The following is a 26,379-nucleotide window of genomic DNA, read 5'->3' on the forward strand; positions in this document are numbered from 1 at the left end:
ATTATATTAGAATTTGTCCGTCAAATCAAAGTTCTGGCTCGCTCTCTGGGGAGACAGAACAGATCATGTGTTTGTGTTCTATGTCTCTCCTATGCTCTTCTAAGCCTGCAGTGCCTTAGACCCCTCCTCCATCTCTCTTGCCATCCTCTTTCAAAGTCCAGGGAAAATCTGCGTCCCCTGGGGCTTTTTCTCCATCCTCCCCTTAGTTACTTTCACCTCTGGGGTTTCTGTGTTTTGTTTGCACATCTTAACAGACCTCATTTCATACTAGCTATTCAGAATTGGCTGTTTCATGCTGCCTTCTCTACTAGTATGTAAGCTCCTCGAAGGTGGAGACCATACCTTGGTTATTTTTGAAAGCTCACAGCGATGACACAGGCTTTGCATTAGTAAGTGCTCACAAATGTTAGGTAAACTTGAATAGGAAAAAAACGACTGCTCATATTCACTCATACAGTCAAGTACACAGGAAAATATTTGCCCAAGGGAAAAAAGAAACAGTGAGATCTTTTGCTTACTAGGTTGGATATTACTATGTATACTCTGTTAAATTTTTCCCGTTGATATTTAAAACTTTACATCTTTGTAAAGAAGTCAGCTTCTTAATCCTATTCTGGTTTCATTTGAATACTGATGGAGCACCCTAAGAGTTATTTCACTACTCACCTTTTGCTACTATTCTCAGAATTCATCCAATTTGAGAGGAAAAGACAACCCTTCAGGTACTCAGTTTGTATTTACTGTTTATGTCATGTAAAATAGTGCCTTCTAAATACTAGTATAGTCTGTACTTTTCAAGCTTTCACATGAATATGAGTCAGTTGGGGATCTTGCTAACTGCAGATTCTGATTGGGGAAGGCCTTAAAACCTGCGTCTCTCAGTTCCCAGGGGGTGCCTATGCCGCTGCCCCACTGATGCACAGTGTAGTAAGCACAGCAGGGATGTGCCGCTGGAGCTCAACCCTCTTGCTGCTCTCTCGTCTCTGTGCTTGCCTGTCCATGGACTTTAAAAGCCAAAACGAGCACTGTCTCCCTGCCGGTACCCCCCACCAAAAAAAAAAAAAAAAAAAAAAAAAAACACACACACACACAACCAAAAACAAACAAACAAACAAAAAAACAAGTAAGACAAAATAATACAAATTCATTCCTGCATAAAAACCTGCCTTTATCTTGTCTCCTCGTGACAGTATTTTCAGTTAATGGCCAGGTACACGATGAAGGCTGACTTGGCTTCTGAAGAAAGTCAGACATGGTAGCTATTACATGCATTTCCTTTCATGGGGATTTTCATATTCGTATGGCAGAAGGGAAACGCTTACTGGCTTTGGGAAAAGTCCAGCCAATGACCAGGTTGCAGCTAAATCCCTGAAGACCCACCCCTGAAGAAGGGCTGAGATCAGAACACAGAAAAAAGTCCCCCGTGCTATCTGCATTTGGCCCACCCATCAAACTTTCCACCTTTTCTGTTTCCTTCACTTGCAGCTTCCGTTTCTGTGTGCAGTGGCTGCATACCCAAACCAACAATTAAATTCCCCCTTTGTTTGTGTGGCAGATGACAAATGCATGGAGGACATCTTGTGTTGCCTAGGCAGGCAGGGCACTTACTTTGATTGATGCTCGGTTGTGGAAAAAAATGAGCTGGGAATTACAATGGAGGGCCTGCAGACTGGAAGGGGATATACTAATTAGTCCTGCATTAAGCAGTCTGCTTGCATTTGGCGATGAGACGCCTTCAGGAGGGAAGTGTGGGGGTTATTGATGCAAAACAGCATGGAATGCATTATATCAGGTAGCTGTATATTAGTTTTGTTAGAAAGTATAGAAGTTTGTAATTAAGAAATAAACACTTAAGCTACTTAAAAAAACAAAAAACAAAAAACAAAAAAAAACAACCCTCAAGTATATTGGATAGGCCATGCTTTTTAACTGCCTGTGATCTCAAAGGCAATCTGCAGTTCTTCTGTCTTTCTGAAATAACTCTTCCAGAGTCTTCTCAGACTGGGTCAGGTGCTAGGAAGGAAAAAACTGCCACCACACCTACAGTCTCTGGCTCCTTTTCCTTGAAATCCCACAGCTCCACAGCCTTGAGCCTTGCTGGTGGAGCAGAACCTCATAAAGAGAAAGGAAGTTTTCCCCTAGGCCACTCTTTAAGGTTTTAGAAAGTTGTTGCTGATTGGACCCACAAAGAACCCTAGGGATATCTAAGACGAATTCGGCTCTTTCTCTAGACAAAGGGCTGGATTAAATGGAAATAAAGAGCAGTGCAAAGCATGCATCTGTTTGGTTTAGCATTCTATTTTTGGGGGGCTACAGGCAGAAGTAGAGTGGCAGGTGGTTGCACTGAAACCTTTCATAATTGAAGAGCCACACAGACACCATAGGTAACTGGAGTGTGTAATTTTGAGTGATCACCTCTCAATGGAGAACTGGAGGGAAGAGGAGGTGAAGATGCCCCAGTAATTACTAATGTGAATGGTTTAAAATTCTAACCTTTAAATGATGATTTGACCTGAAGAATTGGTGAAACTGGTTTTAAGCAAAAGAAATCACAGAGATCTTTGGGGACAGCGTGAAAGAAGGGGCCCTAAAACTCCCTTGGTTTTACAGTTCCAGTGTAGTTTCACTAACCTACCATGTTGGCGTCAATAATGTGATTCTTACTGATTCTTTCTGTTGAAATCCAGTGAACTATCAGTCATCTCATGTTAACTTAGTGGAAGAGTAGATGCTCTAAAGTTCTTGGTTCAATTTATCAGAGTTGTAATCCTGGTACAGTTGATATTCCTCTACTTTTCTTATTCTAGAGACAAGTTCATTTATGGATTTACAGATGCCTAGGCGAGGAAAAAAGATATAAGTGATAAGGATAGTATTTTTAGTTATCAAAGACTATTAAGTCTTTTTAAAAAACATTCTATCAAACTGGGGCATAAGACAGATATTAAAAAATCAGAAATATCATCAGATGACTACAACCTATCTTTCAGGACAGAACCAGGAGTTGTGCCAATAGCTCTAGGAAGAAAAACTAAATAGTTAATGTGGTTTATTTTTTAACCATCCCTTTGTTTTAGAATTCTATCTTATTCTTGACCCGATTCTATGTCGCCATGACCTTCTCCTGCCAAGAAGGCACAGTTGAGGCATCCTTCAGTAATAGCCTAGGGCTTTGGACGAGCAAGATGCTGTGCTGGCTTTTTGCCTTTTCTTCCAGTGTTTATACAACCAAGACTTATTACATGGTCTGTCATTTTGTTACTGGGCTGGCTTTGGTTTGAGAATGAGGTAAACATCAGACATTCCATCACACAATTTTAGACTCAATCTTACTTTATAATGATGTTAATGTTTATTGTACAAAGCGAGATGCATTTGTATATTTTAGCATTTTATTTCAGTCACAGAATGCAAAACTTGACACTGGAATCAGTTTGATTTTTTTTGTGTGTGATTGAAGATATTAAGCACTACAAGAACGCTGAAATTTCAATCTGATTAGGATCAAACTTCTTCAGGATCAAAACACTCTTTTTCCTCCCCCTACAGTTTTACTAATTGTGTGCTACTTGACATTGTGGAGTTATTCCACAGCATGATAGCTAAATATGTGAAGTGTATTTTACTATGCAGAATTATCAGCTCATTCTATTTGTTTTTCATGTGTTTAAGGTTATTAAAAGAACTCAAAATTAGAAGTCATGTGTATGAGTTAAAAGAATGAACCCAATCATTGTTAGTAGGCTGAATCATAAAGCAATAGGCAGTATGTCAATATCGAGTAATGAAAAAAATCAGAATTTGAAAGCATACCTTCTCTGTTTATTAGCTGGCAAGATACCAGAAAAATTAGGAGAATAGCACAATAGTGAACGGTGGAGTGGTTTATTTTCAGCTCTCTCAAATTATTCCGAGTGCGGAAAATGAGATAAAAGTAAACCGGAAAGAAAGGCATCAAACATATTTGTTGGAGACCTTTGCTTAATGGGGAGAAATGAACTGCCCTCGCTCACTGTTCCTGAGGAATTGTGTTTCTTCAAACTGTAAATGAAATCCCAGAGAGATAGCATGATGTTTTCCAAATAATAACTGAGGAAGACAAAGTTCTTTTTGTGTGTGTTTTTTTTTTTTTTTTTTTTTTTTTGCAGCATCAGGTTTCTGAATTTAGACCTTAATTAAGATTCCAAAATGAGAAGGTATCCCCCTCTCCACACATGGTCTATGACAGTGTTCCTAAAAACAATATATTCATTTGTGAAGTCTGGATCTCTAGCCTATATTATTCCGAAAATATATCCATGGCTTCTTCCAAAGATCCTGATTTTTTCTCCATTTTCTCTAAACTCTGAGTAACAAAGAACCTGATGTTTCTTTTGAGGAAACCGCATCATTTTTTTCCCCAATTAATTGAAGAGCCATCTGCTTCTACGATACACAACACCCATTCATTCTCAGCAACAAGTGTGTTCCCTAAATCCCTGGTGTGCAGTATCAAGACACACGCTCCGCATTGGGAGTAGAATCTGCTGTCTTGCAGGCAGACTCTTTCCAGAGACGCGGTGCATACACATTCTGACACTGAACTTGGTTCCATGTCAGTGTTGCTAACGCAGGGTTAAAAACACAGTACAGGATGTTCATACTTTGAGACGCTGGCTAGCTCAACATCTCCATGTTTCTGAGTTTGAAATGAAGAAATAATTGCAAAGGGCAGGAAAGACATGAAATAGCTCTCTTTGACCATGATAAAAAAGGGGAGAGGAGGTAAATACAAAGGCCACTTGGCTGGCTTTTTCTGTATAAACGCTTCAACTTTAGGCTGTACCATCTCATTTGTGGCACCCTGTGTGTACAGCCACGTGTTGTTTAATGATGGGAATACATTCTAAGAAATGCATCGCTAGGGTATTTCATCAGTGTGTGGCTATCACAGAGTGCACTGACACAAACCTAGATGGTGTAGCGTACTACACACTTGGGCTATATGGTATAGACTAATGCTCCTGGACCAAAAGTTGTACAGCATGTTACTCTACTGAATACTGGTAGGCAACTGTAACACAGTGGTATTTGTGTATCTCAACACAGAAAAGGTACAGTAAAAATACAGTATTATAATCTCATGGGACCACCATCGTATATGTGGTAGGTAGTTGACCAAAACATGGCTAAGTGGCATGTGACTATATTTAAATTTAGAGGTCTGAACTGGGATTAGAACCTTCTAGGGACATAGCTGTGGGTGAGGTGGCGGGGGGTACTCATTTTTCAGGAAGAGTCTATTGAATGGTCATATAAAGGACCTCTGGTCAGAAGAGGGCCACCAGACCAGTGCTCTAGTCAGACCCTTTCCATGGACAGAGTGAACAGCTAGGGCAGTTGGATGCGGGGTCCTGCACGATTCTGCTGGTATGTCGCTGGAGCCAGCCACATCACTGATGCTCCTGCTTTGCTCACATGCACAGAAGGTCTTTTGGAGTTCAGCCTGTGGCTCAGGGGCTGGGAGCCATATTCAAAGAGCTGAGATAAGTTTCTCTTTCCCAGGAGTTGGAGGATGGAGAGAGCTACTCTTCTGAATAACTCTCTTTCCAGAAACAGCGAAAACACTGCCTTCGAGAGTTGCTGTGTCCACACAACGTGCTCTGCCCCATCTCCCTGGCTTGCCCCTCACCCCAGTTTTGTGGCTGGTCAAGTAGGCATTTTTATAAGGCTCTGGCTTATTTGAACTTGTCTTCTCCCACATGTATTTTGAAACTAAGACCACAAATTTCAGAGTGGAAGTTGCTCTCCAGAAAATGAAAGGGTCAAGGAAGCACTTAAGACAAAGGTTTCCCCACCACTTCACAGGAGAGACAGCACAAGACACCACAGAATTCTGGGTGAGTGCCTAAAGATCCAGCAATTTCTCTAGGCCCGAGGTCCAACTTTCAATCTAATTCTAACACGAGTTGAAATGATTGATGTCTCACTTTTTCTCACTGCACACTGACAGTCATCTGAAATGTACACAGGAAAGATGAAGGGAAAAATCAGCACTGAAACCAGACAAGCCTCAGAGAGAGCTGACACCGGTCAGGGTTATTCCCCCACACAGGAGGTACTTACAGTCCAAGTGACTGTGCCTGATGCCCTCCACGTCTTCAGCATGGATGAAGTGGTAGCACCTCTTCCCTACGATATCTACAGGGGTCAGATCCATATAATCACTAATCCTACAAAGAGAAGAACACAGGCTGGAATTCAGAAGGGAAGAAATAGAAAGAAACTGTCAAATAACGTAGAAACAGATCTACTGACACATTTCATTACACTACTGTACCCGTGAGGAGGTGGCACTGTGAGGGAAGCCCTTTATAGAGAAGATTATTTCTTTAACACGTAACAGTCTTTTTTCAAAAGTAGGAAATGTGTTACATCAAGCGATTGTGTTTCAATAATTAGATAGGTTTTTCTCTTTCTTTGGCATTAAGAATGCACATTTAGACAACATAATTTCATGAAATTATTGAGAATCAGTAACAATGCAAGATCCTCATTACAGGCCAAGATAATTCAAGGTTACATAATAAAATAAAAACATGTTATGTTTATACCAAATGATTAGAGACACCTTTCATTTAAACAGATTGGTCTTCTATTGGGTATTTCCATGAAAAAGGGCTTCAGCAGCTTCTTGGCACAAAGTCCAAATTGGCATTTCAAGGGATATAATTTAAATGCTGAGACATACAGATGCCTGGGGGTATTATCTTTTTTAGTCTTAGTCATTTGGGAGCTCAGCTTTCACTCCTGGCCCTTTTAACTGGTACTTTGTGGTGGATTCCGCACAAAAACTTTTAAACCATTTCAGCAGCTCTTCCAGGCTTGTGCTCGACAGTACGTGTGTGTAAGCCTCTGTCACTGATTGTCCAGACGTCGATGTCCTCAGGCAGAGCACGGAAAAATAGAGTCCAAATTGGAAAACATGTTGGGGGAATCTGCCTGGTTTACGCAAACATGTCAAAATGCTTGTTACCCTCTGTATTACCAAGTGCAGATTCCTTTTGGTCAGTCCAAAGTGGAATATATTTCTTGTTTAATTTATTCTCTTTACTCTTCATGTGTTTTTTTTTTTTTTATGACTTACGGCATATGGTCTATTGAAATATGAAGTAAATCTTTAGAAATGACACATTTAAGAAACACATGTGATCATTGTTAGAGAGTTTTCTGGCCCCCAAGGCAGGGAAATAAGAAAGAAAAACAAACAAAAAAAGAAACATAATTAAAATATATTACCCAGTGAGTGAATTTCTCAGTGTCTAGCAATTCAAATAATATTTTTGGCCGAACTAGGATTTTTGGTAAGATAAGATTAATTGGGGAAATAAAAAGGAGAGTTTTCTAAGGATTTCATGGGTTTTAGGTATGACACAGATTAGCTGGTGTTTTCCTAAAACCATTAGCTATCTTCCAAGCGCAGTTACACCCGCTTTCTGCAAATGAGGGAACAAGGATGTCATTAAAAGACCCTCCCTCACTGGTGTTTCTGAACTTTGCCAGCTCCTCTGAAAGCATTAGATGTCGGCTTCGCCTGAGGCCGTCCTTGGGAATGCAGAGAAGAATGGTCTGCAGAGTCAAGGAGCAAGCCTTAGTTTCTAGTTAACAATTCCCTAATTAAATAATAAACCCCAGGAAAAAGCCACTCCATTCTTCAGGGAAGGCATTTCTTTAGTTTATTCTTTTCTTGAATTAAATCCTTCAAAACGATCTAAGCCCTTCTCTGTAGCAAAGCCTGTTACTGTGGTGAATGTGACTAGCCCGGTGTCTGAGGGTGTCTTAACATCTATCTTGAAAGCACCTGACCAGTTGGATGACCTATATCAGGATCAGAATCCTGATGGCATCTTTTACTCTGAGCCTCAGTTTCTTCTTCTGTAAAACAATCCGAAAGGTTGGTGAGGGGATGAATGAAGGGAATGAAATTAATATCGCACAGTGCCTGGCACACAATATGCTTCTCCTCAGATCAAATATGCAATTACCTTTCATACAGGTATTTTTCATAATTACTATCATCTGCAGATGGGAAAAATGCTATATTGTATTGGCTAATAAAGGGGACTGTGAAAGCTTTTTTTTTTTTTTTGAGGAAGAAAAACGCCAAAAGCAGGTCACAGAAAATGATCTCAATTACTAGAGTGGCACCATGAGGCATTCGGGTCCATGGAGCTTGTCAAAAGAATTAATGAGTTGATCACGGGAATGAAAATTAAGTGATGTTTTGGGATAGGACAATCATTGGAAGTTTGGTAAATAAGACGAAGCCCTGTTCTTTGGAGGGAGAGGTGGCTGGTAGCTAAATCAAGGATGCTGACTTGTGTTTTCAAAAAAGCAAAGCCATAGTCCATCCTCTGACGTGATGTCTGTCTTCCCTGGTTGGATCTCCTTCTCCAGCATTCTACATTTTTAATTAGAGAAGAAATAGCTCTATGGGCTGTAACTGGGTTCTTTCATGGGTACATATGTATGAAAAGTCCCCCTCAGAGGTTATTCTTTCTGGTCGCTTGCCATTCAGTCTGACTGCTGAAGAAAAAGAAGAGACTCCAGGGAGACTCCACAGGATGTAGCTAAGTACATGGGCTTTTGAATCTCTTGGCTGAGGACAAGTCAGTCAATGTTTCTCTCTTAGCTGTAATTGCCCAAAGGCAATGGAGACAGCAGCAGCACCTGCCTCACAGGGCTATCCTAAAGCTGAAGTGAAATTGTGCAAGTGAAGAGCTTTGCACACGGCCTATGTGCAGTAAGTGATCAGTAAATGCCAGCCATCTTTATTAGGACCTGCCAACTTCAGTGAATCATACTGGCTAACGCATGTTCCCTGATGTTCTGTGACCTTTCCAGAATGCTTTAGACATACCCAAGATGTCACGATCATAAACATTTTAATAAATGCCAACAAAACTTGAAATGCAGATTCAGAGTTTCTTCTCAAATAACAGCAACACGTTCATGAGATCTTCTACCCTATTGAACACTCATAGCTCAGGTATCTTTTCCCAAGGTGAATTCTTTCCTTTGAATCAGATCCTGGTCAGAAATGATAGGCAGCTTCCAACTTTTGACTTCAACATCTTCAGCGCTTCCCAGTGGACTGAATGCAGGGGCTATCTTCTTGGTTAGTCTCTGGAGAGGTCAGTTCTACAAGTCACTTGACCAATCTGCTCTTAAGTTTCTCCTCTGAAGGCACTGACGGGGCTCAGTGAACAAGCCTGACAACAGTGCTGCAAAAGCATCCTCCCCAAATTGATGCAGTAATTCTCCCTGTGGCACCCGGAGAAGGATAGTATCGCCAGAGCTTCCTTCACACACCTGGTATGTGGGCAGCTCCTCTCCACTGCCTTCCCTGCACCCCATGGTTTCCTCTTCAAATCAGTCTGATGACGGGCTGCTGACTTCTAGGTGAAAGGTCTGAAGGGGCAATGTCCCATTTCCTTGTCCCTTGCTTTGTGCTTAATGGAAAAAGTGAACTTTTTAACCAGAGGCTAAAAAGTCCTTTTATAAAAGCTTAGTCTTGAGGAAGAACTGCCAACTCATTTATATGATGAGTCATCTTTTTCTTAATTTATAAAAGTGAAATCCTCAGGATGACAAAGTTTTATTTAACAGCTTTGCAAATTTCTTCTTCATCCTTTTTCCTCTGTGGACCTGATTCTCATTTGTTCTTTCCGTGCTTAGCGTCTGTGTGAACACTGACCACTGTGAGGCCGGGCCCTCGAATTAGGCAGAAGTGGGTACCACTGAGGCATCAGGCAATACATTTTACTGCATCATTTTGCCAATGGCATCTGAGCCCTGCTTTCTTCTTGGGTTCTCAGCCAAAATGGGCCTTCTTTATAGCATATGGATGTCTGGGTATCCCGATTCATTTAATTGTTGTCCCTAACATAAATCAGGGCAGCAATGTAAATTTTAAATAAAAAGCATGTTTGGTGTCAGTCCAAGTGGCCATTAAAAACAAGATCAGGATTTAGAATGAGCCTCACTGGGAGAGTACCATCCTTCAGACGGCTGAAACACAACCCTCACCAATGTGCAACGTGCAACAGGGCAAATGAAAACAAAAACAAAGTACCTATTTTCACAGTATATGATATTGAGGTCCATATTTACTCGAGTGACGAACATATGGCAGTCAATTCTGACTTCATTGATCGTCGGGGGAGGCAAGGCATGCGCAACAACCACGAGACCCATGATTTGGCTGGGGACGGTCCTCCCGTGGGACAGCGACACTCTGAGGCGTAGCCGGCCTGTTATGTGAATCACCTGTAAAAGAACATTAAGTACAGGACACCAGTCAAATTTACATCCCAGATATAACAGCATTTCTTTTGAGAAATGCAAAATTACATCTGGAACAACCAACATTAGCTTGTATCTTCTGTAATCATAATGGCTGTCGGCATGCCCTCAGCGTCCTTGTGGCAAGAGACAAAAAAGATAGTATTACACTCCAAGCATTACTCAAGGCAGCATTCTTATGGTGCTGTTGCTATTTTTAAAGGACTTTGTTTTTTTGACATTAAGGGAAAGCTCATAACCAAATAAAATGACCAAAAAGTTGAGCACTGAGTTGCAAAAAGGACATATGCATTATTAGCCCTTATTAATGGACGACGTCTGTCTCTCTCCAGGTCTGTACTTGAGTGGGATTATATGGCCATCTCCTTTCAGATGTGTGGCTCTGAGCCTTCCTTCATTCGGGGGTTGATATTGCAAAAGGCCAAAGACTCCAATGAATAAAACTCTCGGTGGCAATGACATGAATGGGTTCTTTTGAGGACAGGTATTTCCTGTTAGGCAGCGCTGAGTTCCCAGTGATACAGTGATTTATTGCAGTGCCCTATGGGGTTGATGGTCAGAGGACTTTGGCCCGTGATTTGTCCCTGGAGCTCATACTAAAGTAGGGTCAGGAAGACTTGAACCATCTTAGTGGCAGCACAGAGGTATTTGCCTGGAAATAGGAAGGAAAATATTGGGCTGTAATTTTCAGTTTCTTGGCCAAAATAGTCCAGGCTACCCGGAACCAAGCAAACCTCTGCATATAAACTGCACATAGATGAGCCATAGTGACAACTTCCTCAAATGATGCTCTGGGGAAACAAAACCATAAAAGGGTAAAAAATTGGAAGGATTTGTGCCACTATGCCTTAGGTTGCAGATGGAAGGGCTGGGAGGGGGTGTGTGCACACATGTGCATGTCAACTCTAGCTGTGTTCCCAGGACCCTGCTACAGTGTGGGGAATCCTCCAAAGCATGTGAAATGGAGATACTGCCATGATTCACAGTACCATGGAGCTCAGTTTACTAGCTGAGTTTCCATATGTGCTTTGCCGCTCCAAATGCATCACTGAGTGCCAAACTATCTTGAGATTCTACTTTTCCTCCTTTGCTATAAGGAACTGGAGTGGGAAGTAGGTCTCTTGCCTCCCAGAAACAATATGATCTAGCGTCTGCTTTCCTTCCCAGGGGCTCCACTGGCAATTCCTTTTCCATTTTATTTTTGTTTCTTTTAAGTTACTTGGTTTTCCAATAGTGTGCCCACACTACTGTCAGTCAGGAAGCAGGATCAAAGCTTACAGGGCTGCCCTTCAGAGTCCTGGCTGTTTTAAATAATACCTTTTCCCTGTCACCCTTCACATTAGCGCCCACAGCTGTGGATCTGGAAGCACCAATAAGGAGGATTATTTAGGTTATTTCAGCGGCAGCTTTTCGACCACCCACATTTGAAGTTGACTAAATTCATACTTAATGCACCTTTGCTTTAAGCTTTGGTCAGATGAGCTACTTTATGAATATTTGAAAATGTTCCTAGAGGCAAGGATGCTAAAACACCATCACAGACACACATTTTTGCAAGACCTCATTAACTAATAAAGAAATAGCTAAAAGAAATGGGATTAACTTCACAGGAGGGGTGTTAACAATCCCTGGTCCTCCTCCCAGCTAGGCTTACATAGATGCTCATTTATCATTATCTGTCTTGTTTTATCAGGAACACTCAGCTTCTTGGAAAAACACAGATCTATAAATGCTCAGGAAAACACACATCCAGAAATGATATGCTAAATAAATCCCCACTTGGTATTCTATTCCAAAGCAATTTCAAGGCGTCTGGGTTGGAAAACATTTGGGGAAGGCAGACAGGCTACCGGGAGGGAGCTGTCGGCATGTCACATTGACCTGGCCTCTGATCTCCAGCTTTGCCTGTGGCCATCATGGTATTGAAGGGGGTCAAAGTTGGGTCCAGTAGGAGTCTAGACTTGCAATTTTCTGATTCTGTTACCACTGGCAAGTCATGCAGCCTCTCTGTGTCTCTATTTCCTTTTCTGTGAAATGGAGCTAATGGTGACTATAAACTGTAAAGAATTCTACACATTTAATTATTATGTCTCTATTTGCCTTTAAAAATATCGACCAGTAAGGACAAGGACCAAGTATTAATCTGGTGTTGTTCAAAAGTCTAATAAATGACTTACTATTTTAAAGGATCATAAAATTTCACATTTGGAAGAAAATTGGGGAGGGTCTATCTTCGCTCCTTTCCCTTTTATTTTTAGGTGAAGAAGGAGACTCCAGAAAGCTCATCCCTGCCCAAAGTCACCTAGCTTGTAAATGGCAAATAGTGCCTGGAACCCAGGTTTCCATGTCTTATTTAAGAGTCACTTCAACTTAGTGTTATACCTGTGTGCATATTCACATTGAATGAAACATTAGAAATATATACCAGATGCCAATTTATTAAGTAAACTGTATATGAACTTTTGAGAAGATTTCATTTATAACTAGAAGCTCAAGTTATTTCAAAAATCTTTGAGAAGTAGCATAAACTGAAAAGAAAACTAAGAAAATTACCAAAGTTGTAACTAAATAGTTGTCAAGAAATGTCAAAGAACAATCAGAGGGTGTGTTTGTCTGTCTGTCTGTATGTGTGGGTTTCAGGGAGGGTGGAATTGAAGAGAAGAAAGGGATATCTGTTAGATCCCACAATTTTTAGGTTTAAATTAACATATTTTTTCCAAATTCATTTCATAATGCCAACAGAGCTTTTTCTCCCCAGCTGACAGGTTATGTTCAAATTTCAGAAACATGTCTGACAGCATGTATCCAAACATGTAGATAGCTGGATTTTTCATTTTATAGTTGCTTTTAAGGCCTGAGATGTACAGAAAAGAATGTCAAGATGGCCTGAGTTCAAATCCTAGCTCTGGCACTTAATAGCCACACAACTATGATCCTAAGACAATTGAAATGACTTGCTTTGTTTCCAGGTTAGTATATCAAAGATTTAAAACCTAGAACAAAAAAATAAGTACACTGCCAAGAATTTTTTTTTTTTTTTTTTTTTTTTTTTTTTTTTTTTTAGAGATGGAGTCTTACTCTGTAGTCCGGGTTGGAGTGCAGTGGTGCGATCTCGGCTAACTGCAACCACCATCTCCCAGGTTCAAGTAGTTCTCCTGCCTCAGCCTCCTGAGTAGCTGGGATTACAGGCATGCACCACCATACACAGCTAATTTTTGTATTTTTAATAGAGACTGGGTTTTACCATGTTGGCCAGGCTGGTCCTGAACTCCTGACCTCAATTGATATGCCCGCCTTGGCCTCCCAAACTGCTGGGATTACTGTGCCTGGCAGTTCTTTTTTTTTTTTTTTTTTTCTGAATAAAGTTAACACAAGGTATTTTCCTGGTTCTTTAGTTTCTAAAACACATAATCTATGAGGCACCTTGCTAGGTGCCGGGAAGCTGACCAAGGTAAATCAAATGTAAATCTGTCCTCAAAGAGTTTACAGACTCTAAGTGGGTGGCGGGGGGGCGGGGGGGGGGGGGGGGAGGAGGGGAGGAAGACATCAATAATTATTTCTAATATGGCCATAAGGGGGAGATGATTCCATATCTGATCAAGAAAATGGGTTTTGATCCTGGTTATGTGATGGAGTCACTTGTGAAGCTTTGTTAACATGTGAATTCCCAGACTCTATCCCCCAGAGTTCTAATTTGATAGGAATGAGTTAGGGTCCAGCATTTGTTTGTGTTTTAAAGCTTCAGAGGTGATACTAACTACCTGAGAATACCTGGCAAATGGGTTTGGAGTTACACCAGTGGTTCTCAACCATGGCTACACATTGGGATCAACCAGGGAGTCTTGAAAAGTCCCCCTGTCCAGGCTGTACCTGAGAGTTGTTAAATGTGGATCTCAGGTGTTGGGGCACTGGCATCAATATTCATAGACATTTTTATAGTTTTCCAGGCTGGGCATTGTGGCTCACACCTGTAATCCCAGTACTTTGGGAGGCTCAGGGAGGAGGATCGCTTGAGCCCAAGAGTTCAAGACCAGCTTGGGCAACACAGGGAGACTCCCATGTCTACAAAAAATGAAAAAATTATCTGGGTATATTGGTTCATGTCTTTGGACCCCAGCTACATGGAGGCTGAGGTTGGAGGATTGCTTGAACCTAGGAGATCGAGGTTGCAGTGAGCCATGATTTCACCACTGCACGCCAGCCTGGATGACAGAGCAAGATCTTGTCTTAAAAAAAAAAAAAAAAAAAAAAAAAAAAAAAATCCGAGTCTTACAGGGCTGATTGGAGGGAATGAAAATGTGTGCAAAGTGCCTAGGTATAATGCCTGATGTGTAATATATGTTCAACAAATACTGTTTGATTAATTAACAAGCATGTTCCATAAGAAAGGTTTGGAATAAGATCTTCAGGAGTTCAGGGTAGGAAGAAAATACTTTCAGCTGAATGGATCCAGGAGCATTTCAGTTGGTGTCAGCAGGAGAAAAGACAGAGATGGGGCCAAGGTGGCAGGTACAATCAATGGAAATTGGCAGTGGGACCTGAGGAGAAGAGCTGGTATCATAATTTTTGTGCCTGTCCCACAGGATGATGATGGCAATAGACTAAATGGTAAATGGTAACTAAATGGTAACCAGTGGAGATAAAGATGATTTCCCTGTGAACAGTTTGTACTTGAGCAGCCTGGGAAGATCCTGGAGAAGGTGTTCAGGGGATAGCTGAAAATAAGAGTTAAGCACCTAAGTGATGACAGTTGAAGGTATAGTGCTGGAAGGTTATTTTTTTTTCTTCCTGGAGGTGATAATTAAAACCAAGAAATTCAATAGAATCGCCAATGGAGAAAACATACATGAGTGCCAAAGGCATTCTTCTCCATTTTGAGTAGCTGAAGCCTCAGGCAATTTATGTTTTTGTTTTTTGTTATTCTCTAAATTGTCTTCTTGCTCTATAATATTTCATTAAAAAGCCAGAACATTTCTGAAAGCTCTTAAGCACTCTTTTTCTCCATCCACAATTCCATTCTAACATAAATGCCAGGCTTCCCATACCATCACCAATCCCAGTGCTAACATATCACAGAATGGGTATGGCTTCCTTGTAAAGTTAAGTAGGTGAATGTAAAATGACGGTGAATACAAATATATAAGCCTAGATTCTAATATGTCAAGAGCCATCAAACTATAAAAATAATCTACTTGCTTTAAAATGAAAGGAATATTGTGGGGGGTAAAAATAACATTGTATTGGGAAACAGAACATCTGTTTTCAGTCCTGGTTCTGGTAACTTTGGCAAATCTTCTAGCTTGGCGAGGGTAGGATTTCCTCAGATATAAAATGGTGTCAAAGAATCAGGCAATGATGCCTACGATTCTCACTCATTTCTAGAGAGTTCTATAACCAAATGCCTAATGGAGTGGCCTTTCCTGTGCTGTAGCATTACCCCACCTCCTCCTTTATGGTCCCATAGTGGGGGCAGGAGTTTCAGAATACAGCTGCAAATTGATAAATGCAGTTTAATAATTCATTAATAGGGATCTTATGGATCATACTTGAATTGAAATAAACTTTGGTTCTGGCCAATGCTGGGTAAAAGCTGCCTCAGTGTTCAAAAAGTTCATCTTAGTCTGGTCTTAAATCTCATCTACAGACATTCTTCAGAAGAGCTTTCTGAACTAAAAGATTCTTCGCCCCTGAGCTCAGTCTTACATAAGAGCTCGATCCTCATGTTTCCTTTCATTGTTCCTGTTTTATCATAAAAAGCTGTACAAAAATGCTAAAGCTCATATTTTTCTAAACTCCTTACACAGCACTGCCCGGATGCCAACAACAGTGAAGCAGAATGCACAAGATTTCTGAGTTGAAATCCCATCATCTTTGATAAAAATGTCCACATTAGCATTACTTGATCATCCCATAGTGAGGAAATCATTGTTTTATTTTTTCTTTTATTTTTCATCTCTGCTACAAGGAGTGACTGTGTGTGATGCTGTTAGATGCATGTCCGCAGAGTTTAGGATGAGTGTGGGAGTGTTAACAAGCCACATTACTTGGGCAAATGTATATTTCTCTTCCTGCCATATGCTCCTTTCTGTTTTCTGTTGGTGATACACACTTAGATGTGCTCCACTAATACCCTCTCATTATAAACAGGCCCTTCACAAAGACCTTGATAAAACCTCTCCTCTGTCAATACTTGAGGAAAGAAAGTCCATGATGGAAAAATACATCTGGAGGCTATTCTTCTTTCTTTTAGGAATAAATCTCAGTTCTAGTAATATAAAATGTTCTCTTTAACAAAAGGAAGTGCCAAGTACTCTGTGCAGTATTTTCCACATATAATGTGAAGTATAGAATAGGGCTAGGCAACTAGGGGAACAAAAAAGGCTGCAGGCACGAAAAAAAAACGACAGAGTCCCTGGGTTTAGAGCATCTTCAGAGATTTTTCACTTGTCCTTTAAGGGAATCCAAATTTACCTTAAAAATTAAGCTTCCTTCTGGCACTCTGGTCCCTTTTCTTTTTTTCCCTCTGTAGAAGGCTGGTTTAGCATACAGATCGTCAAATCACTAGCTCAGGTGGGAGAGTCAGCTAATTATTTTTAAGTGACGGGGGCTTTGAGGTGGCCTGAAACCTGCCGAAAGATAAGGGCTTAGCCGGGTCTTCTGAACCTAAACATCTAGCCTACAGCGTAACAACTTAATCTGAACCAGCATGAGAATATCAACCTTGTGTAAATTAATTCATGCAAATTTATAGGGAGTGTGGCTTCCAGGATTTAGACCATATTCATAGGCTGGAGAATCTGCCCTAGCAGACCTGCTTCTGTTTCACTCTTGCCACCTAGGTCTTTCCTTGCACAAGGCCTGCCTGAAAAAACAAATAACAATAAAAACAAGCCTTAGTTGAAACCAGGGGCTTTTCCACAGACGCAAGCACCATGGAGAAGAAGGCTCATAACTGAAGGAGGAGTCTTTAGACCCTCTGGGAGGCAGAAGCACGGTAGAATGGCATTTCCTTTCCCTTACAGGATCTCAGATTTTAGTTCTAAAAACTGACTTTAGAACTAAAACTATAGGGCCAGGCGCGGTGGCTCACGCCCGTAATCCCAGCACTTTGGGAGGCTGAGGCGGGCAGATCACGAAGTCAGGAGATCGAGACCATTCTGACTAACACAGTGAAAACCTGTCTCTACTGAAAATACAAAAAATTAGCTGGCCATGGTGTCAGGCGCCTGTAGTCCCAGCTGCTGGGGAGGCTGAGGCAGGAGAATGGTGTGAACCCAGGAGGTGGAGCTTGTAGTGAGCTGAGATTGTGCCACTGCACTCCAGCCTGGGCGACAGAGCAAGACTCCATCTCAAAAAAAAAAAAAAAGAACTAAAACTATAGGTTTTGCCATAAGTCACAATGGGAGTTTAGCAGTTGGGGATGAGAAAAGGCAGAATAGGGAAAAGCTGACTTCATAAGGTGGAAGTGAGATCCAGGGAGGGGGTGACAATGCAGACCTCCTCCAGGGCCCACGGAGGATGCAACGGGAGAAGTGGTCCTGGAACGCTGTCATCAGCTATGTATGGAGATGGCTATTAACTCAGGAAGCAAGTGGATGGTAGGGGTCTTTCTGGGAGTTTGTCCAACCAAATTCTTGTAAGATCAGGGATATTCAATATTACACAGAAGTAAGGGAGTAAGATTCAGCACTTAAGGATAGAAGACCTGCAGGAATTAGGTTGTCAGGGTTTCAGGTGGGCTCTACTTAAGGGCAGCTCTGGTGATGGATAAGAGAGCAGGTGAAACTGGGGTCCAGGGAGGCACTCCTAGCCAAAGTTAGGAAAGAAGGCTGGCAGAAACCAGTCCTATGACATAAAAAGTCTACAATTACATAATAAGTGTTAATTCTCAGGGAGTCCATGATCTTTCACTTGTTTTAAATGGGAATGAGGTGAGCAGGAAGAGCGATGTAATTGGAGCACACTGTTTGATGCTTGGTCTGATTCCTGAAGAGACTAAGTGAAGTTTGGTTCAGGAAATGGACAGATCTGAAGTTATACATAAGGACATTCCAGACTATGGAAGGCACGGGAAAAGGAAAGAAGTCAAGGGCTAACTTCTGTGCTCTACCTGACATACTAAAGTCCTGAAGGAAAGCAGACTTCAGGTACACGTATGCATGTGAACACGGGTGTTCTTACTCTTACACATGAAGTCAGCTCACTTTGTTCAACACCCAAATTATTAAAATGACTAAATGGGCCTGGCACATGAGGGAAAACCTATTTTGTTCTTTACTTTAATTGGAAAGCCTACAACACCTAATGCTGATATGAGGGATTTCTTTTAAACAAAAACCCTCTGGGGTTAGTGGTTCTTACATTTCAGTGTGCACAAGAATCACATGGAGAGCTTATTAATAACGTGGATTCCCAGGTTCCTGCCGCAAAAGTTCAGATCTTCTAAATCCAGAGAGGGGCCTGGGAATCCTCATAACAGCAAGAACTCCAAGTGTCCTGGATGACAGTGGCTGGCAGGACATACCATCCACCCAGCTGCAGCTTCCTCTCCATCAGGGGAGCTGAATGAATTGAGAGATCTTAATAAAGATGACCCAGGTGCACATCACAGACTGCCTTCTAAATGAGCAAAGAAAGATGAACATATATTTATGATTAAAGCTGTACTTAAAAAAAAAATACTACTCTGTAGAACATAACTTGTTGCCTTTTGGCTCTTTGAAAATGGAGGATCAGTGCATGAGAAGCAGGAACCCTTGGCTGATGTGGGATCAGGGCATATTTCCTGTGCACGCTCCTTTATCTGTGAAAAGGTCTGCGTTCTCTCAGTGGCCACACCACAGTGTGCTGCACTGTAGCGCTGTAAGCCTCTGGGGGAGGCTGAGCTCTGCCAATCCCCTCCCCCTAGCCCAGCCGGCCCCTGGCTGAGCTCCTGATTAATTCTGGGGATTCTGAGAGGTTAACCCTTCATTTGATGGCTCCAGTGGGGAGCTGAGAGATTGCTGGTAATTTTTCACTCTTGGTTCTTTTTTTTTTTAATGCAGAAATATTTTCTAAGGGAGCAAATAAAACATTATTTTTAAAACCCACATTTAAAATACATTAGCCACAGCGTTCTCTTCTTACATGATTGTATCCTCCAAACAACAATTATTTCCCATCCATCTCTCTTAACAAACTTCACATACATAGCATAAAAAATATAGCTATAATTACAGCTTTAGTTTCTCAAAATGTGCCCGACCCCCCCATTTGCTTCCTGTTCCCTTTGGAGAAAATAGTCTTTCTTCTACCAAAGATGAGATATTTTTTATTGGGATAGTTTAACTAAGCTGGAGAGATCTCCTTAATGAGATTATGTAAATGTATGCCAAGGATATAAACCACATTTTCTCAGAGAGTGGAACACTTCAAATATCATTTAATAAAACACGACCATGGGTAGAAACACCTCGAGAAATTGTTAAGGGGCAAAGCAAGAAGGCTGAACTATACACATCTGATCAAATTTCATTTGATTCAGTTACTTTATTAAAGTCTCCTAGAGAAGGACAGAGGCCCATTGTACTACTGTGGAGGGGAACTTTGTTTTTTCCTCTATCACTTGATGTGAAGGAGGGGGGTGTCGCCCTTCACGGCCCCCTGAGGCCCCTCGTGGCTTAGTGTCACTGTCTTGAGGGTAGAGAGGCAGTTCTTCTCAATATTACAGACTGCAATTGTATTTTCCAACAACATTATATAAAAAAAGACTCAGAACTAGTCCCATGTCAGGCAAGGAAGAAAAACCGCTTCCCTACTCCCTCGACTTAGCACGGCCCCGGGAAGAAGTACTATACTATATTGATGCACTTTCTTTAGAACCCCTGAGCTCTTATTAGAAAAGATATAAATATTTTCTATTTCCTATTCTATTTCCTATTAACACCTTTGTTGAATGTGCGTTTTACTTAAATGTCCTGAATTTCCCAACTAGTCTTGTTCTAAGTTAGTACTTAAACTTTGTTTCTCTTTGCTTGTTTCTCTTGAGTTTGCTAGCAGAACTTGGACCTTGGACACAGACACTAAACTGCAATACATGCAACAGATATTCAAAGACAGCCATGTACCCTCTGCCGAAGATGGTAGTCCTAGAGAGCATTCTGCTGCTGTGAGAAAATGTTAAGGCAGCCTCATGGAAGGATAGCCTCCCCAGTGCCCCCATTTAACTTCAAGGGCTCTAGCAGAATAAATGATTATATTTTGATAATAAAGGAAAATGTGAAGCCAGACACTCCTGTCTTCCTCAGCTTTAGAGGATGTGGAAGTAAAGACAATTGTCCATGTAGATGGGTGGACTGGCCCTAGGGAAATGAAACTCTGCTGTCTCTTGAGGTGAAATTTTTTTTAAAGACGCCATCTCCTTAAAGGGGAAACCACAAATAATAGTGATTCTATTTCTTAAAATTGTTTAAAGCAAACATGTGGGTCATATATATTCTGGAAAACAAAAACCCAATATTCCCCAACTTTAGATATAAAATTCCTTAGTGATCAAACCTAAAAATGATCAATTCCCAAGAGGCTGCAGTAGGTATCTGGAACTCTTAAAGTAATGAAAGGACAAAGAGACTCTCTTAAGGCATTTTAGACACAAATATATGTGAGAAAGAAAGAATGCAGACTGGAAGTCAATATTCCTCACTTTCCCTGGCATACTTGGGCAACATATAGTTCTTGTTTGATGGCAAGGACCTCCTTTCTCAGCATCTATTTTTTCATTGGGAAAGTGAGTGAGCCTGACTATACTGCATCTGAGGCCACCCCTTCCTTAGCAGGGTGTAGTTGAATCCAATCTCTTTAAGCACAAAGCCTTGACGCATTACTAAAACCCTAAGCCTCTGTAACTTTCTATCTCCATTCTCTTCTTGGTTTACACTCTTTGCTAGGCACAGATGTTCTGTGTTTAATATTAGCACAGGACATTTTCTTCCATGTTTCTTAAGCTGTAACTCTGTAATATTTTAAAAGGCTGTTTAATTCGACCCTATGTTTCATCCTAAATGAGAATAATTTCTAGTAACAATATGCCTCTCGAAATGTCTCGCTTTATGGAGTGAATGAATCCGTGGCGGTGCCAAGTACCTCTTGTGTTCAGCACCCCAGAAAGACCGCAAGCAAGCTGGAGCTGGAAGGGGCCATGGAGACCACTTGGCTAACCCTTCCACATTAAAGAAGTGAAGACTAAGGTTCGGGCAGGTGAAATGTCCTGCCCGAGGATGCAGGGCCAGTTAGCGGCAGACACAAGAAGGAAAGAGGTCTCCTAATATCTTGCCCAGCGATTTTTCTACTCTTCAGTAGTGCATTTCAGAGAACATATCCCCTTCCATTTTCCTCTTTTGTTTTCCCAAATGTGCTTATTTCTCTCTATATAAATGATTCGATCAAACTTAAGATTTTAACCTTCAAAAGACCCCACGGCACTGACATAGGTTATTATCTATTCAGCATATGCAATTCAAAACACTCATATGACTTTTGTGCGTGTCACCAGCTCATTTGCTGCATTTGGTTTATTCAGCCATGATTAGAGATAGTCATTTACAGTCACACATTTGGAAACTCTTTAACAAGCTTCTAGCAGTTTCCTTTCCAAAGCTGTTTAAATAGATGAGGGTGTGGTGTCAGCAGCGACAGCAGTTTCCTCCATACCACTGATTCCCGCTGCTATTCGTATGTCTTTATCAGGATTTCCATTTTGTAGAAAGGCTTTAAAAAAAGCCCCAAAACAAAGATGCACATTCCAGAGCCTGTAAGTCATCATTTCAGGAAGACTGACTCTAAAAATTAAAATTGAAACCACCACAAGATAACCTGAAAGTTCCCTGAAATAAAAGTCCTCCCCCTCCCCCTTTTTATTTTAAAGAATACTTTTTGAAGTAATTGGCTCAAAGACTGTTCTAGTGCAGATTGCTGCAAGTGTGCTCTTGGCAAGAACATCATAAGCACTAGAAAAACTTTAATATGCTCAAGAAGCCAAAAACAAACTGACATCAGGAACTCAAGTGTGGGAACAAACAGGGAAAAAAAAAAAAGAGAGCATCTCAATTTAATACAAACCTACATACAAAGGGACCAATTTTTATGATTCATGGTTTAGCATACAATGCAGTTGTCCTCTGAGTGAATATAGAGTAGTTATACATAAGAAATTAGAATTATCAATTTGGGAGAATTTCTCAGGAGTCCTTTTGGTATGTAATACTGCAACTATAATGCCTAAGAAACTACACATCAATGCATTAAATGAGATCAGGTTGGGATCTATTTAGAAAAGAAGAGTTTAAATTTGGAGAAGCATCTCTTTGATTTGACCTCTGGAGCAGACCTTCTGCAGGAGAACTCAAAATGAATAGCTTTACTTCTACCTGTAGCCTGGCTTTCTGGGTCTTTAAAATATGTTTGAATATATGTAGCATAAGTTGGGGGTGGAGAATTATTTTAGAAGGGTCTTCTGTATGGAATGAAATGGGAAGAATTCATCCATTTTTGCACTGTGCAATATACTCAATTCTCCCTATTCCCTTGAATATAGGAATAAAAATATTTTTTACAATTTTCCTTCCTCAAGTCATCTTCTTCTTCGCTATTTTATGGTAAGGATTCAAGGATTTGGAGATTTTCTGCATCTTTCTCCATCCACATTTCAGATTTATCCCTGATTGTGACCAACACTGACTTTACCCTGAAACTGAAAAGATCGTTCCGTTTTCACAGTCTTGCTAAGTAAGATTTCTCCTGCAACCCCCTGGAGTTCAAATGTGCTATACTTTTTTTTTTTTTTTTTTTTCCCTGGGAAACGTTTGAAGTCCCCTTTAAAAATAATGCCTTGAGGATATTTTTCCCTAATACCATTTAAAGAAACTTGAAAGCATATGGCTCTTGAAGTGCACAGGGTTCTAATGAAGTAATCAGTGCACTGCTCATATGCAGACTTCCACCAGGAGCTTTCAAACCCAGCCCAGATCAGTCTTTTGAACGAAGTGAAATTCTACAGAAACTCCTTTCCTCTCTCTGCCGGTGTAAAGGCTTAGGGAGCCACTGTGCTAAAGTGGTGACTTTCAACCTTTGAAGGATGGAAGGTGCTGGAAAGGTTGTGTTAGGATCAAAACTGTCAGTGGCCAAGCAAATCAATCTTGTAAGCTTGTAAGACAATTCAAGACAAATATTCCTCTGTAGTACACGCTCCGTCCATAGTATGGGAGGAGAAAATAAAGTTTCTATATAGGGTTCTATTTGATGTAATTCCTGGTAGCTCTACCACTACCTTAGGTGATTCTCCACACAGCCAGTGATGACTGAATAAAACAAAAACATGGGATATTAATGCACTTCCCCTGGAACTGGTACAACATGCTGTTCTCCTGCAGTTTTGCAATGGATTCTCCAAATCTATCATAATTAAAATCACACTTCTTCAGGCACAACCTCATTAGTGCCGAAATATTACATCTTGTGCTATTTCCCTGGGATTTTAGCAAAACAAGTAATGATTCTTTTGATTATTGGAGTGACTTGTGCTATCATAATTGCCAAGTAAGTATGCAACTGTTTAAAAGAACTGGAATTGGCACTTGATTTTTTTTTTTTTTTTTTTTTACTTCTTTGGTTTAGGCAGACATAACCCCCAAAGGAGAGGCTTTAGGCAGGATGGGCAAACTGATCCGGCTCACCCACAATATCTGCTTTTCCATAACACTTTAGAAGGAAGGGATGAGGCAAGCAGTTGATTGACAGATGTAGGAACTACTCACATTCAGGGGTGGGTGTCCTACTCTTTCCTGGTCTCTACACGGTCAAATAATGTTTTTCAAGTGTCCAAATAATCCTATATCACGTTGTGTGCTTCTTCCAAACTACATAATTTCATTCATTCCAAAGTATCTCTGAGATTAATTTATTGCCAGGCGCTGTTTTAGATTCTGGGGATACAGCAATGAAAAGGACACATAAAGGGGGAAAGATGAGCACTGATAAACATCTCTGGCTGATTTAAATGGCTGCTCTGGGGCCCCGAGTAAAACTGGGAAAGACGGAAGAAATGGTGTCAAGTAGTTGGGTGTCGGATGCCCCGTGAAGGTCAACTTGACAGCACTTGTTGATGTACTAGTTGTGAGGTGGCAAGAATGGAATCAAAGGACGCTCTTAAGCTTTTGGCCAGAGGGTGGTGCCACTTACTGAGATGGGAAGGGCAGGTGGACGGCAAAACATCTTGGGGTGGGTTTTGTTTTGGTCAACCTTAAGACTGAGAAATTGTCAACATTCAAGTGAAGATTCAGCTGGACTTAGACGTTTAAGTGTACTAAAGAAGTCTTGATATTTTTTCTCGATTTTATTCGGAAATCTGATATATGCTTAAATAAAAATAATTCTAGAAACTTTATCATATCCATTATGCTAAATGACCTTGACAAAATGGAGAAATTTGTGATGTGCACCTTGTAATCTCTGATTTCTTTTTAATCCACGTCTAAAAGGACAATTGGAAGTATTTTGTGATAAAACACACTACTCAGTCAGGACTAAAGACAAGCAAAATCAGGCCAGGTAAATAATGACAATCTTCCATTACAATTATAAAGAGCCTGCAAGATCTTTTTACTAGACAAATTTTATTTTTCGTATACTTTCTTAAAACATTATTTCCAAAGCACCTAGCTTTCCACGTGAAGAAACAAATTCAAAATCCAGGGCTGAAGAATAAATCTGTGTATTCCAGGTCACCTTCAGCTCCAGATACGGAAGTATACACAGCACTGTGTTTAAGAATGTTTCATATGAATGCTCTGCAATGGGGCAAGCAACCCCTCTAGACCCTGCCACTTCCCATTTTGCCTGATCTCTGGGAGACATTTGAGTTTATGACCAGGAGAAAAGAAGACAATATACGGAGCTTCCTCTTGATAGAATGTACTGGCAAATATTTAGAGAACATTGGTCTACTTTGAAAAGGCTTCCCTTTCAAAAACACTTCTGCAGAATACTGTGGGTGGCACGCTTTCCCAAAGCAATGACCTTCCCATAGCTGCTGGAGGACTGCTATATATGTTTGGCCTCTTTAATCCCAATAAAGCAGCAAGGAGGGCTTAGGTGGTAATTTATTTATAAGAAATTATAATAAAGCATCAGCAGGTTGAATGCTGTATAGAAAAGTGGGAGGAAAAATGTACAGAGGCAGGAGATCTAAACTTAGAAGTGGGCATTATGACAAACTTTTGGTTTATCTACCCTTGGAATCAATTTTGTCATTTTTAATTGACTGATTTTCCCTTGTTTGCTTAACATTTATTAATTGATTGCTATGCTCATGCAATTAATTCAAAAGCTGGCAAGTTTAACACAGAGAAATTAATTTTCTTTTACCAACATGCCACTTAAAATACATTTTTGGAAGCCTGGGTTACCAGGAAATTACCTTCAAATTAATCAACAAGGAAATTAGATGGTAGTGTCCCTTGACATCTGTCAATCCAAAATATGTCAGTTTCTTCCTTTTGTTTGAGTAGGCTTTTTCTGCTGAGTAAGGAATAAGAAAAACCTTGGATGTTAAAGTAGAAATACCCTGCATCTTAATAGGCAGAGAAAAAAAAGCAGTTCCTTTGTATAAATATGCAATGTTTAAACGAATATTATTTTTCATTGAGAAGAATTTCTAGGAAAGAGGTAAATTTCATTAGATGACACAGAAATTAAACTCATGGCCTTCTTCCCTAAACAGTTCTTTGGTTGCTTTTCTTTATTTTCCCCTATTTAAACCCTTAATAGGAGTCAACACTTTGCTAGGCCCTATGGGGCCAGCTTGTCCAGGAGTTGTACACATTGGCCAAGCTCTGAATGAGACCTACAGAGGGATGCCCTGTGCAGAAGTAGCAAAGAGGAGAGCCATCCTGACAAGGCACTAGGGCGAGCCTCTCGGGGAGGAGGCAGCATTTGAGTTAAATTTTTATGGGTGAGTAGGATTTGACTGGCATTAGGTCGGAGAACTATTATAAGCAAAAG

The 26,379-nt window shown here is 40.7% G+C and overlaps 2 protein-coding genes across 6 annotated transcripts in view; one reads left to right on the forward strand and one right to left on the reverse strand.

Annotated features, from left to right (window-relative positions):
* Window positions 1-26,379, forward strand: part of EGLN3 (egl-9 family hypoxia inducible factor 3) — a 321,937-nt gene that overhangs the window by 163,417 nt on the left and 132,141 nt on the right. The window lies entirely within an intron of this gene.
* The window catches only part of NPAS3 (neuronal PAS domain protein 3), an 865,020-nt gene that overhangs the window by 19,526 nt on the left and 819,115 nt on the right, over window positions 1-26,379 (reverse strand). For all 5 annotated transcript variants that reach the window (XM_023227274.3, XM_023227273.3, XM_023227272.3 and 2 more), the window contains 2 exons: window positions 10,115-10,308; window positions 6,106-6,212 (listed from right to left, as the gene is read on the reverse strand). In XM_023227274.3, the coding sequence (XP_023083042.1) occupies window positions 6,106-6,212; window positions 10,115-10,308 (301 nt within the window). The remainder of the gene's footprint in view (window positions 1-6,105; window positions 6,213-10,114; window positions 10,309-26,379) is intronic.

Source organism: Piliocolobus tephrosceles, chromosome 6, assembly GCF_002776525.5.
Source record: "Piliocolobus tephrosceles isolate RC106 chromosome 6, ASM277652v3, whole genome shotgun sequence".
In the NCBI taxonomy this organism is placed as follows: Eukaryota; Metazoa; Chordata; class Mammalia; order Primates; family Cercopithecidae; genus Piliocolobus; species Piliocolobus tephrosceles.